Source organism: Cebus imitator, unplaced genomic scaffold (assembly GCF_001604975.1).
Source record: "Cebus imitator isolate Cc_AM_T3 unplaced genomic scaffold, Cebus_imitator-1.0 Scaffold71, whole genome shotgun sequence".
In the NCBI taxonomy this organism is placed as follows: domain Eukaryota; kingdom Metazoa; phylum Chordata; class Mammalia; order Primates; family Cebidae; genus Cebus; species Cebus imitator.
In genome coordinates, this window is record NW_016107386.1 from 843,113 (window position 1) to 857,988 (window position 14,876).

General features: G+C 41.5%; 1 protein-coding gene across 2 annotated transcripts in view; it reads left to right on the plus strand.

The window, feature by feature from the left end:
• NT5C2 (5'-nucleotidase, cytosolic II) overlaps window positions 1-14,876 on the plus strand; it is a 108,171-nt gene that overhangs the window by 2,981 nt on the left and 90,314 nt on the right. For both annotated transcript variants that reach the window (XM_017531079.2, XM_017531080.2), the window contains exon 2: window positions 12,489-12,613. In XM_017531079.2, the coding sequence (XP_017386568.1) occupies window positions 12,513-12,613 (101 nt within the window). In that variant the 5' untranslated portion in view covers window positions 12,489-12,512. The remainder of the gene's footprint in view (window positions 1-12,488; window positions 12,614-14,876) is intronic.

Below are 14,876 nucleotides of genomic sequence, written 5' to 3' on the forward strand. Positions count from 1 at the left end.
TTTTCCTGCCTCAGCCTCCTGAGTAGCTGGGACTACAGGCATGCGCCACCATGCCCAGCTAATTTTTTGTAGTTTTAGTAGAGACGGGGTTTCACCATGTTGACCAGCATGGTCTCGATCTCTTGACCTCGTAATCCACCCGCCTTGGCCTCCCAAAGTGCTGGGATTACAGGCTTGAGCCACCGCGCCCGGCCTAAAATTAGTTATTTTTTTAATAGAGACGGGGGTTTCACCATGTTGGCCAGGATGGTCTTGATCTCCTGACCTGGTGATCCATCCGCCTCAGCCTCCCAAAGTGCTAGGGTTATAGGTAAGAGTCACCATACCCGGCAAAAGTTACTTACTTTAAGGAAGTTGGTAGCAAATTATTGTGGAGTGTTAAGGTCTTTGCCAATTGACCCAGTAAGAATTATATGATGTTTACTAATTGAAGTTTGATTGCATTCTATAATGATTGGTTGCCAAAGTTTGCAGTGTTTGTAGAAAACAACTTTGTCAGCAGATCAATAAAAATAGCAAAATTGCCAACATGGTAGCAGAACTACTCCCTTTTTAGGCTGAATACAGAATCAGAAAGATTAAATTGACTTGGATAATGATGAACTATTTGTCCTTACGTTCTGTGTGTCTGTCTTGTTGGGGAAACATTATCAAGAGTGTGAGATGGGCTGGCTGGGTGCAGTGGCTCATGCCTGTAATCCTAGCATTCTGGGAGACTGAGGTGGGCAGATCACTTGAGATCAGGAGTTCAAACCCAGCCTGGCCAACATGGTGAAACTGTCTCTACCAAAAATTAAAAAAAAAAAAAAAAAAAAAAAAAAAAAAAAAAAGCTGGACATCGTGGCAGGTACCTGTAATCCCAGCTACTTGGGAGGCTGAGGCAGGAGAATTACTTGAACCCGGAAGGTGGAGGTTGCAGTGAGCCAAGATCGTGCCACTGCACTCCAGCCTGGGTGACAGGATGAGACTCCATCTCAAAAAAAAAAAAAAAATGTGAGATGAAAGAGCCTGCTTGTAATGTCTGTTTGGAAAGAGAATACTGAAATCTGCTGCCTGAAATTTAATGGCTTAAAAAAAAAATTAGTAAGCTTGTTGAGTATCAGCATGTTTTCATTACAGGTGCCCAGTGGAACATACATTTTTATAGGCTCCTTGGTTTAATGGAGTTTCTTTTTTTTTTTCTTCATTTTTTTTGAGACAGAGTCTCATTCTGTTGCCCATGCTGGAGTGCAGTGGCATGATCTCGGCTCACCGCAACCTCCACCTCCTGGGTTCAGGCAATTCTCCTGCCTCAGCCTCCCGAGTAGCTGGGATTACAGGCACGCACCACCATGCCCAGCTAATTTTTGTAGTTTTAGTAGAGACGGGGTTTCACCATGTTGACCAGGATGGTCTCGATCTCTTGACCTCGTGATCCACCTGCCTCGGCCTCCCAAAGTGCTGGGATTACAGGCGTGAGCCACCGCGCCCAGCCATCCTCTAAATTCTTAAGGACAGGACACGCTTTTGTTATGCTCTAATTTTGGGTCAGAATATTGTAGAAAATTACATTTTTGATTCATTTTAGTGTAAATATTTTACAGATTTATGCTTTTCCACACTATTTTGTCTCATTTGCCTTTAAAGATTAGTAGTACATGTATTTGACTATTTATCCTTGAAAAACATGTTGTGCGCTTTTTAAAGCAATCACATTAGAATCTAGTTAGGCATTTGTGTATCTCTAGTTTGTTTCTGAGCTGCTAAGTAAACCAGCTAGAATAGTAGTGTGTAGACTGATATAGCTCGAACATTCTGTATCAAAATTAGAAGAATTTTTAAGTTATTTTAATAAGCATTTAACTGGTATCATGCTGTGTAAATAAGACCAAGCTGTGGCTTGGAGAGTATACATCAGAACTTTTTTTTTTTTTTTTTTTTTTAAGACGAAGTATCTCTGTTGCCCAGGCAGGAGTGCAGTGGCATGATCTCAGCTCACTGCAACCTCTGCCTACTGGGTTCAAGCGATACTCTTGCCTCAGCCTCGCTAGTAGCTGGGGTTACAGGTGTGTGCCACCATGCCTGGCTAATTTTTGTATTTTAGTAGAAATGGGGTTTTGCAGTGTTGACCAGGCTGGTCTTGAATTCCTGACCTCAGGTGATCTGCCCACCTTGGCCTCCCAAAGTGCTGGAATTACAGGCATGAACCACCACCACCACCAGCCTAACATTTGAATCTTTTACAAATCTGAAGTCAGTAAATGCCATTTTTTAATCCTTGAATTACGCCTTGAATTACTTTTTTACTTTTGAAGTAGGTTTGGTGAAATAAATCTTGAAATAATTATCTGTAGGTCTAAGAGCTTCCAGGAAGAAAAGAAACAAACCTATAGCTATAGCTGTCCTTAGATTTAGGATACTTTAATTGACATGATAAATGTGTGTAATTGCCACAGCCTCTGACACATAATGTATACTCTGATGTTTTGACTCCAGAAGTAGAAACCTGTTACATGTTCCTTCAAACATAAAGTACTGTACTGTGCTGAGGCCTCAAGTATTCAGACACCTTGCACTCAAGCATTATAAATGGTTTATTGACCAATTTCCATGTCTCAGCCACTGTTCTTAGCAACTTACATTCTTGTTCCAGCTCTGCCTATTTTGCAGTGGAAGAAACTATAGTGCTTATAATTTGCTTAGTCATAGAACTAGTTGGTGGTACAGGCGGGTTTTTTTTTCTTTTTAAGTAGACAGTGTTTCACCATCTTGGCCAGGCTGGTCTTGAACTCCTGACCTCGTAACCCACCCATCTTGGCCTCTCAAAGTGCTGGGGTTATAGGTGTGAGCCACTGCGTCCAGCTTAGAGCTAGGGTTTGAAACCAGGCAGTGTGGCTCCAGAATCTGTATTCTTAGCCACAGTATAATTCTATGACTTCGAATTATCTAACTTCTCTTTCCTGTTTACTTCTTCGTAAAATGAGGATAATAGTATCTAACATACAGGGTTGTTGTGAAAAGTTAGCGAGTTAAAATATATGCTATACTGCTTAGAATCATCGATGAAAAATAGTAAGCACTCAATAAATGTCAGCTATTACGTTAGCATTATTAAGGCAGTGAACTCATGCATATCTCTGAATTTTAATCAAATAGGTGGACTAAACCTTAAGCATGAATTTATATATTACAAGGTAGAAATACTGTGGTGACTATTTCTGCCTTTCCAATTTTATCTTTTTAAATTACTTTTTAAGAGGAAAAACAAGAGCTAAACCAAGTTGAATGGAGAGCAGGAGTTTATTGGTAAGCTAATGGGTTCTTTTTGAAATAAAGCAGTTTTTTACCTGCCCTTTTTTTTTTTTTTTTTTTTTTTTTTTTTTTTTTTTTTTTTTTTTTTTTTTTTTTTTTTTTTTTTTTTTTTTTTTTTTTTTGGAGACAGGGTTTTTGTCTGTTGTCCAGGCTGGAATGCAGTGGTGCGATCTTGGCTCACTCAACCTCTGTCTTCCCAGCTCAAGTGATCTTCCCACCTCAGCCTCCCGAGTAGCTGGGTGTACAGGCACCCGTCACTGTGCCTGTGTCATTTTTGCATATTTTTGTAGAGATGGGGGTTTTGCCATGTTGCCTAGACTAGTCTCGAACTTCTAAGCTCAATGGATCTGCCTGCCTTGGCCTCCCAGAGTGGTGAGATTATAGGCATGAGCTACTCTGCCTTGCCGTATTTTTTGTTTGTTTGTTTTTGTTAAAGGAATATTCAGGAATCATTACTAAAGGCGCAAAGTATTATATATCGCCTGAATGTAAAAATTGTACAGCTTCATTTATACCTTTATGCTTTTGAAGACCTCAGTTAATTATGGCAACGTTTTGAAGAAATAGCTCAATCTTTTGAAATGTTTTCCTTACTTGGTCTCTTGTTCCTTTGTGTCAATAACTGCTATTGTTGAAGGTCTGGTATTCAAAACATTCCATTAGAAGCAACCTTAATGTGTTGATGTAGAACAAATGTATAGCATTCTGTATGATATGGCAGGGTAGTAGCAATAGAATGTTGATGAGAACATAGCAAAATTTTGTATATTTTCAAAACTTTAGGAACAGATGAAATAAATTTGTAGTTTCTAGTTACAATTTCAGACTACAGATAAGAGCATGTAGCTGCCTGAAGGAGAAAAACAAATTGTCAAGGCAACAGGTACTGCATTTCTTAGTGAACAAGATCTCTTCTCAACTTTATTATTTTTCCTTCAGAGAACAAGGAACCTTTTGTTCCAAGGCCTGATGTTGAAATGTTAGCAAAATATTATGTTAATCAAGCCAAGAATCTTAACGCATTTGTGAACCAAGAGTAAGATTTCACAAAAGTTCATTTAGAGCGTTAAAAGAGACTTGTGCAGTTATTCTTGCATTTTCAGGCTTACACAAAAATAGGCCTCTGGAAAGCAAAGAGCTCCATGTGTAGAGGTTTAATGGTTATTTATTTCTGTCAGTTAAGTCTACTGTGCAAGATGGCGGGGGTAGAGCAGCAAGTAAAATACTCCTCTTATTTATGGAGCTTATATTTTGGAGAGATTGACAGAATGCAAACTGTCAAATGTAAGTGTTATGTGCAAAAAACAAAAGTAAAACAGGGTAAGAGGACAGCAAGTGACGTGTGTGGGTAGTTAAGTGCGATTTTATTAGTTGGAGTTTGTTAGCCATCTGCATGATTTTGGTGCGTGAACTATGAGTGTTGGCCTTTGACAGGAACGTGTAGTAAAATTTGGGATGAATGACATAAAGACCTCTGAATGAAAATAATGAAGTGGAGAAAAAAAAAAAACAACTTGTTTATAGGCCAGGCACAGTGGCTCACGCCTGTAATCCCAGCACTTTGGGAGGCAGGTGGATCACTTGAGGTCAGAGGTTCAAGACCAGCCTGACCAACATGGTGAACCCTTGTCTGTACTAAAAATCCAAAATTAGCTGGGTGTGGTGGTACACACCTATAATCCTAGTTACTTGGGAGGCTGAGGCAGAAGAATCACTTGAATCTTTGAGGCGGAAGTTGTAGTGAGCCGAGATTGTGCCATTGCACTCCAGCTTGGGCAACAAGAGTGAAACTCTGTCTCAAAAAAAACCAAAAAAATTTTATTTATCATGAACTATCTAAAAGATGATGAGAGGTAATGAAACATTTAACATAATTTAAATGCAACAGTTTTAAGAAGTCTTTTTTGGAAAAATTGGCATTTCTTCATCTTAAACTATTTTATTTTTTAATTTTTATAGATTTAGGGGGTACAGTTTTGGATATATAGCATAGTGGTGGTCCGACTTTTTAGTGTAACCATTACTTGAATACTGTACATTGTACTCATTAGGTAATTTCTCATCCTTCATCCTCCTCCCACCCCCACTTAAAGTATTTTATATATGTGTGTGTGTGTGTGTGTGTGTGTGTGTGTGTATATACACATATATATATATGTATACACACATATATATATCCCTCCATGTATTTTGTGATGAGAATGAGTAAATGTTACAAAAATACTTTAGAAAGCTATAGTTTATTTCATAGTGCTGTTCTTTGAGTTATAGGTGACACTGTTAACTACAAACATGAGGGTTTAGTTTTTCAGCAGTACTGGTGGATAAATTAAACTTGAACTTGAGTCTCTGTGTTTTTAAGGGGATGTATTTGTAAGTAAGTTGATTTGTGGCTGGCTGTGTTATAGAGAGGACCCTTCACCACAATATAATGATAAAACCAGTGGCTAACTACTATATTGATTTTACTTGTTCATCTCTCAAGGAACAAGGTTATCAAAGACGGTAAAAAATGTGGTTATTTAGTACAATATTAAGTATACAAATTGAGGATATAGCTTTAACTTTTTTCGTAAGCTACTTTAATATAGGTAATATATAATAAAAGTTGTATTTACAGACCAAAATAAGTTTCAGGCTGGTGAGAAAATTTGAAGAAATTATTCAAAATTATTCTTTCCATTTAAGTTTTAGGGCAGTGTTCTTAGCATGAGAATGAATGGTTGATTATAAAACTTATAAATTCCAAGTTTATTATTTGGAGATGGAGTCTTGCTTTGTAGCCCAGGCTAGAGTGCAGTGGCTCGATCTTGGCTCACTGCAACCTTCGCTTCCTGGGTTCAAGCGATTCTCCTGTCTCAGCCTCCCAAGTAGCTGGGATTACAGGGGCTTGCCACCACATCTGGCTAATTTTTGTATTTTTAGTAGAGATGGGATTTCACCATGTTGGCCAGGCTGGTCTCGAACTCCTGACCTCAGATGATCTGCCCGCCTCTGCCTCCCAAAGTGCTGAGATTACAGGCGTGAGCCACTGCACCCAGCCTAAAATGACTTTTTAAAGGGCATTTACCAGCATATAACTCTGGCATGGTATTTTTTCTTAATGTTGAATTGTCATGAAAATAAGTGCTGACTGCTATTTTTTTTTCTTTTGAGATGAGGACTGCTCTGTCACGAGGCCGGAGTCAGTGATCGGGGCTCAGTGAAACCTCCACCTCCTGGATTCAAACTATTCTCCTGCCTCAGCCTCCCAAGTAGCTGGGACTATAGGCATGCGCCATCACGTCCAGCTAATTTTTGTATATTTAGTAGAGGCGGAGTTTCACCTTGTTGGCCAGGATGGTCTGGATCTCTTGACCTCTGATCAGTCTGCCCTCCTCAGCCTCCCAAAATAATGAGATTACAGGCGTGAGCCACCACGCCTGGCCCTGACTGCTATTTATATACTTTTATCATTTTGGGCATGAAGAATATTACTGTACTACATCGTAGTTCTTGAACTTTTCTTAACATTATGTTAAGTAATGGGAGGGTAATTATGAGAGGGACAACATTTCTTTTCATTGTAATTTAAAGATAGTGGTCTTATTACATGTGGCTATCAGCATTTTATTGGCACATCATTTTGATGGAAAGAATATTCAGGGGAGATTGCTAACTAGGCTTACCCTACAGTTTCAGTTGCTCTTTGCTTCCTGTTTTCAGCAGTTGCCTAGAGCTGTTGGAGCAGCTGTTTTCCTTTCTTTGGGGGAGGGTGATGGTAGTGGTGAAGGGAACTGCATATTTTGCCTGTGAAAAAAAAATTTTTTTTGAGACAGAGTCTTGCTCTGCTGCCCAGGCCGGAGTACAGTGATGTGATCTCCTGATATCAAGTGATCCACTCACCTTAGCCTCCCAAAGTTCTGGGATTACAAGTATAAGCCACTGCCACTGGCTAAAAAACAGTTTTATTGAGGCATAATTGGTATACCATAAGTTGCACATAGAGTGTATAATTTTTTTTTGAGACAGGGTTTCGCTTTTGTTGCCCAGACTGGAATGTAATGGCGCGATCTCAGGTCATCGCAACCTCTCTCCCCAACGTTCAAGCGATTCTCCTGTCTCAGCCTCCTGAGTAGCTGGGATTACAGGCATGCGCCACCATGACCAGCTAATTTTGTATTTTTAGTAGAGATGGGGTTTCTCCACGTTGGTCTGGCTGGTCTTGGACTCCCGACTTCAGGTCTCCCAAAGTGCTCGGATTACAGGTGTGAGCCACTGCACCTGGCCTATAATAAGTTTTAACATATATACGTTAAATAAGTATGTCATATATGTTAAATATGTATGTGATGTATGCTTAACGTGTACATATGTATATGTTTATATTTAACATGTATATGTTAGACACACACACACACGCACGCGCGCCCCATGAAACCCTCACCATAATAGAAGACACTGAATGTATCACCCCTTCTCCCCAAAAGTTTTCCTGGGCTCCTTTGTAATAATATCTCCTCCTCTCTCTCAATCTCTCTACACTTGACCTTCCTACCCCAGGGAACCACTGATCTGCTTTCTGTCATAGTAGTCTGCGTTTTCTAGGATTTTATATATATGGAATCATACACTATGCACTCCTTTTGTCTCCTTTCACTCAGTGTAATTATTATAAAATTTTTAATGTTTTGCATATAAATATATTGCATAATAGTATTACATTGTACAGATGTACCGTAATTTTTTTATCCATTCATTTGTTGATAACATTTGGGTTGTTTGTAGTTTCTGGCCATTACAAAGCTGCTATGAACATTTGTATGTAAGTTTTCCTTTTTTTTTTTTTTTTTGATGACAGGGTCTCTGTTGCCCAGGCTGGAGTGCAGTGGCACGAAATGATTTTGGCTCATTGTAGCCTCAACCTCTTGGGCCCAGGTGATCCTCCCATATTAGCCTCCTGAGTAGCTGGAATCATAGGCTTGTGTCACCATTCCCAGCAAATTTTTCAATTTTTGTAAAGACCACGTTTTGCCATGTTTCCCAGGCTGCTCTTGAACTCTTTACCTCAGGTGATCTGCCCACCTTGGCCTCTAAAGTGCTTGGATTACAGGCGTGAACCACCACGCCCGGCCTGAATAAATTATTTTTTAAAAAGCCACAGAGGTGGTTTATATAAAAAAGACTTGACCTGGACAACATAGTGAGACCCTATCTGTACACAAATTAAAAAAAAAATTAGCTGGATATTGTGGTGAGTACCTGTAGTTTTAGCTGTTCTGGAATCTGAAGTGGAAGGATCACCTGAGCCCAAGAGTTCAGGGTTGCAGTGAGTTATGATGATGTCACTGCCCTCCAGCCTGGGCAATAGTGAGACCCTGTTTCAGAAAAAGGGAGAGAGGAAGGGAGGTATATTATTGACTTCATGTCATATGTCATATATGATGTTAGCATTTTCAAGATGGCAAGTAACCTAGGCTCCAAATGATTTCACAAATAATGCTGGTTTCTTTGTTTGTTTGTTTTTTGTTGTTTATTTTTTGAGATGGAGTCTGGATCTGTTACCAGGCTGGAATGCAGTGGCATGATCTTAGCCCACTGCAGCCTCTACCACCTGGGTTCAAGTGATTCCTCTGCCAAGTAGCTGGGTCTACAGGTGTCTGCCACCATGCCTGGCTAATTTTTTGTATTTTTTAGTGGAGATGGGGTTTCACCATGTTGGCTAGGATGGTCTTGATCTCCTGACCTCGTGATCCACTCACCTTGGCCTCCTAAAGTGCTGGGCTTACAGGCTTGAGCCACCGGGCGTGGCCATAATGCTATTTTTTTTTTTTTTTTTTTGAGACGGAGTTTCACTCATGTTACCCAGGTTGGAGTGCAATGGCGCGATCTCGGCTCACCGCAACCTCCGCCTCCTGGGTTCAGGCAATTCTCCTGCCTCAGCCTCCTGAGTAGCTGGGATTACAGGCACGCACCACCATGCCCAGCTAATTTTTTGTATTTTTGGTAGAGACGGGGTTTCACCATGTTGACCAGGATGGTCTCGATCTCTTGACCTTGTGATCCACCCGCCTCGGCCTCCCAAAGTGCTGGGATTACAGGCTTGAGCCACCACGCCCGGCCCATAATGCTATTTTTATAAAATGTTAATATACTTCTTAACTCTTAAGAGGATATTTTTCATTCTTATTTGAAACTACTTACTGATGAAAACTTCAAAAACAGAAGCGAAACCTAATAATAGTCTAATGTCAAAGTAGATAAAGATACTTGAGCTGCCCACCTCATTTTAGATGTTTATCCTAATTAGATGAACTTTTTTTTTTTTTGTATGGAGTTTCCCTCTGTTGCCCAGGCTATAGTGCTGTGGCATGATGATCTTGGCTCACTGCGACGTCTGCTTCACAGGTTCAAGTGACCCTCTTGCCTCAGCCCTACTAGTAGCTGGGGATTACAGGCATGCACCAGCATGCCCAGCTAATTTTTATATTTTTAGTAGAGACAGGGTTTTGCCATCTTGGCCAGGCTGGTCTCAAACTCCTGACCCAGGTGATCCACCTGCTTCAGCCTCCCAAAGTGCTGGGATTACAGGTGTGAGCCACCACACCTGGCCTAGGTGAAATGTTTTAGTTTATTCCTTCTTTTTGTTCATAGTTTCTATTGCCAGCTGAAAAATAATTACAGAAAAATATAAAAGCATGAAATAAATAGAAATCAAATATTTATTGCTTGTATTTGTGCCACCATTGACTGAACTCAGTATGTTGATCAAAATGTATTTATTTATTTTTTAAAGGGATGGCATTTTTTTCTTTTCCAAATGTTAACAGTAAAACCAGTTGGAAGAGAATGGTTTTAGTAATTTAAAAAAAAAAGTAGAAATCTGAAGTTTGGCCATTAAAAGTTACTTATAACAATGGGAGAAGAAAAGACAAGTTGTTTCATATTATAGATCTACCCCCCAACCCCAAAGCCTAATACTTTCTTACCAAGTCAAAAAAAGAGACACAAATGTGTCTCTTTTGGTAAGAAAGCTGGAGGTTTCAACATGAGTAAAACATTTATGAAAACCTAGATGGAGGCTGGCGGGTGGCTCACACCTGTAATCCTGGCACTTTGAAAGGCTGAGGTGAACAGATTGCTTGAGCCCGGGAGTTTGAGACCAGCCTGGGCAATATTTTTTGTAGACAACTCGCCTCTACAAAAAATACAAAAAAATGAGCCAGGCCTGGTGGCACCTGCCCGTGGTCCCAGCTACTAGGGAAGCTGAGGTGGGAAGATGGCTTGAACCTGGGATTCAGTGAGCAGAGATCATGCCACTGGGACCCTGTTGCAAAAACAAACCAAAAACCTGGATGGAACAGTGTCCCTCCCAGCCCAGGTGCCACCAGACACAGCACAAGAGACTAAAAACTCAGTGGTGGGAGGCTGGGCATGCAGTGTTTGGGAGTATAAGCATCCCTCTTCTGACTCAGGGATTTGGGGAGTAGGGTAAACAAAACCAACTTGGAAAAGAATTGAGGAAGAAAACCAACAATTGCCTTCTGCAAGGGTGGGAACAGGGAAAGAGGTAGGGCCAGGGCCAGGAGCATTTTACATCACTAACCTAACTTGAGAAGTTATCAGCTTAAGGCCATCTTCAGCTGACCTTAAGAGGAAAACCAGGTGACTGATGGGAGAATCCATAGGAGGGAGAGGGGGAAATGAAATGTGACTGGCAGGAGGCAATAGCGCCTTCCTTTCTGGGCACAGGAAGGCAGCTTAGAGATCACCAACCTGCCCCACCTAGCTACCCATTCTGCTCAGCATTACCTGGTATAGGCCCACTCTCTGCCCCAAGGGAGTGGACGGCTCTGTCACTTGGGGCCTCTTCTGAGGCCACATTACCCTCTGCCCCCTTGGCCTGGGGCTCCTGGCTCTCAGGGGTGGCAACAGTCTTCCCTTCCTGGGCAGTGCCTTTGTTGCTGCAGGCACCTTGCTCCTTCTCTTCCTCTGTGGCTGAGAGGCAGAAGAATTGTTGCATCCTCCTTCCAATTTTTGTGGAAGGGCAGGCTGCTGAATTTGAAAGACTTCTTGAGACAGAACTTAGTGGAGACCGCCCCCTTTGCCTGTGCACCCTGGATAGGGGATGCTGGCGGGATGGCATTGCTTGTGGCCCTGGCTGCCTCATGTGTTCTGTTCATGGAGGGTGACTCTCCTACACTTGTGGGAGATAAGTCTCCATTGCTTTTCACATGGCCATTGTCCTGTCCATTGGCCTTTGCAGAGGACGTACCTGTTGCAGCCCTGGCACTTCCTGAGCAGCCTTGGAGTCCTGGCTGCCCATGATGGGGGTCTGCTGGGGGGCAGCCAGTAGCCAACCCAGGTTAGCACTTTAGGGGTTGTACAGTGGAGTTGGCTGGGCAGGGAGAGGGGTGGGGCTGGCGTCTCATGGGAATAAGGAAACAAGCCATACCCCACTCCAACCCAATAGTTGTGCCTGTTGCTGCTTCTCTGCACACCAGAATCTGTTGATCAGAATTTAAAATTTGCCTGCTACACATTTTAAAAACATACATCAACTTAAAATTATATGTATTCACAAACTGTGCTGTGCTGTGGTTTTAGTGCCTTTTCTAGAATCTAGGATTGGAGTTAGTAATTACTGGCAGTCACGTTTAATTATTTGGAAGTATATATTATCTTTCCTGATGGAAATTACCATATGAAATTCTTTCTCTTTCTTTCTTTTTTTTTTTTTTTGAGACAGAGTTTTGCTCTTGTTGCCCAGTCTGGAGTGCAATGGCGCAATCTCGGCTCACTGCAACTTTCGCCTCCAGGGTTTAGGCGATTATCCTGCCTCAGCCTCCCTAGTAACTGGGATTACAGGCGCCTGCCACCACGCTCCACTAATTTTTTGTATTTTTAGTAGAGACGGGATTTCACTGTTGGCCCGGCTTGTCTTGAACTCCTGACCTCAGGTGATCTACCTGCCATGGCCTCCCAAAGTGCTGGGATTACAGGTGTGAGCCACCGCGCCGGGCTCTGAAATTATTTTTGTAACTTTACATTGTTGAGAAGTGTCAGTATAATTTTCAGCATATTTACTGTATTCAGTATGTTTTAATAGGCAATTATTAGGCGTTTGCAAGCTGGAGTTTTTCTCATATTTTAAAAAATCAGATGTCAGTATACAGATGCCAATATTAAGTTACTAAATTACTGCTTTTCTTTTCTAGAATACAAAATACAGTTGAAATAAAATGTCAACCTCCTGGAGTGATCGGCTACAGAATGCAGCAGATATGCCTGCTAACATGGATAAGCATGCCCTGAAAAAGTATCGTCGGGAAGCCTATCATCGGTAAGTATTTTGTCTATTTAATCCTCAAAACAGCTCTATGAAGTGGGTACTTTATTTTACAGATGATGAAATTAATGTACAGAGAGGTTAAGTACCCCAGATCATATGGCTAGTTCGTGGTTCAAATCTAGTTCTAAGTCAAGACTTTCCTTTTTTTTTTTTTTAAAGACTTTTCACTACTAGTACAATATACTGCTTCGTATATCTACTAATAAAAGTCTTTCAGAGAAGAATGTTTTTGGCTGCTAGAAAATTGCACCTAAGTTAATAAGAATTTTTTTTTTCTTTTTTTGTGGGGGTGCTGGGCAGAGTCTTGCTCTGTTGAGTGGCGTTATCTTGGCTAACTGCAACGTTCGCCTCTCAGGCTCAAGCGATTCTTGTCTCTCAGCCTCTCAGGTAGCTGAGACTACAGGTGTAGGCCACTGCACCCAGCTAATTTTTGTATTTTTTTTGTTTTCTTTTTTTGAGACAGAATCTCACTGTGTCGCCCAGGCTGAAGTGCAGTGGTGCAATCTTGGCTCACTGCAACCTCTGCCTCCTGGGTTCAAGCAATTCTCATGCCTCAACCTCCCCAGTAGCTGGGATTACAGACATGGCCACCATACTTCACTACTTTTTATAGTTTTGCTAGAGACAGGGTTTTGTTATGTTGGCTAGGCTGGTCTTGAACTCCTGGCCTCAAGTGATCGTCCCACCTCAGCCTCCCAAAGTGCTGGGATTATAGGCTTGAACCACCATATCACGCCAAGAATGAAATTTTGTTTTTGTTTTTTTTGAGATGGAGTCTGCCTCTGTCGCCTAGGCTAGAGTCCAGTGGTGCAATCTCGGCTCACTGCAACCTCCACCTCCTGGGTTCAAGCGATTCTCCTGCCTCAGTCTCTTAAATAGCTGCGATTACAGGTGGCTGCCATCATGTCTGGCTAATTTTTGTATTTTTAGTAGAGACAGGATTTTACCGTGTTAGCCAGGCTGGTCTCAAACTCCTGACCTCAGGTAATTCACCTGCCCTGGCCTCCCAGAGTGCTAGGATTATAGGTATGAGCCATTGCACCTGGCCCAAGAATGAATTTTTTTTTTTTTTTTTGAGACAGAGTTTCGCTCTTGTTGCCCATGCTGGAGTGCAATGGCGTGATCTCGGCTCATTGCAACCTCTGCCTGCTGGATTCAGGTGATTCTCTTGCTCAGCCTCCTGAATAGCTGGAATTACAGGAGGCTGTAATAGCAGGAGGCTGAGCATGTGCCACCACACCTGGCTAAGTTTGTATTTTTAGTAGAGATGGGATTTCTCCATGTTGGTCAGGCTGGTCTTGAACTCTTAACCTCATGTGATCTGCCCACCTCAGCCTCCCAAAGTGCTGGGATTGCAGGGGTGAGCCACTGTGCCCAGCTTGAAATTCTTAATTGGTATTTACCACAAACTGACTATAATTTTTAAACAGAATTTTAAAATTGTGTCTGTAGGCTACTGTGTTAAATTGAATGTAGGTAACTCTGGGTATTAACAAAGTTTCCTTTTTTTGATTTTAGACCATAATATTTTCTCTAAATCACTTTTTCTTTAAAAGTGTAGGCCAGGCACAGTGGCTCACATCTGCAGTCCCAGCAGTATAGGAGACCAAAGCAGTAGGATTGCTTGAGCCCAGGAGTTCAAGACCAGCCTGGGAAATATGATGAGACCTCATCTCTACAAATCTTTTTTTTTTTTTTTGAGACAAGAGTCTCATTTTGTTGTCAAGTCGAGCGCAGTAGCTCGATCTTGGCTCACCGTAACCTCTGCCTCCTGGGTTCAAGCAATTCTCCTGCCTCAGCTTTCTGAGTAGCTGGGAGTACAGGTGTGGGCCACTGTACCCAACTAATATTTTTTGAAACGGAGTCTCACTCTGTCGCTAGACTGAAGTATAGTAGTGCGATCTCAGCTCACTGCAACCTCTGCCTTCTGGGTTTAAGCAATTCTCATGCCTCAGCCTCCCGAGTAGCTGGGATTACAGGCATGGCTACCACACCCAGCTAATTTTTGTACTTTTAGTAGAGATGGAGTTTCGCCATGTTGGCCAGGCTGGTCTTAAACTCCTGGTCTCAAGTGATCCACCTGCCTTGGCCTCCCAAGGTGCTGGGATTGCAGGTATGAACCACTATGTGCGGTTCCCAAATTTTTTTAAATAAAAATTTTTTAAAAGTTAAAATTACATTTAATTTTTTTTTTTTTTTTTTTTTTTTTTTTTTTATTTTTTTTTTTTTTTTTTTTTGAGACAGAGTTTCGCTC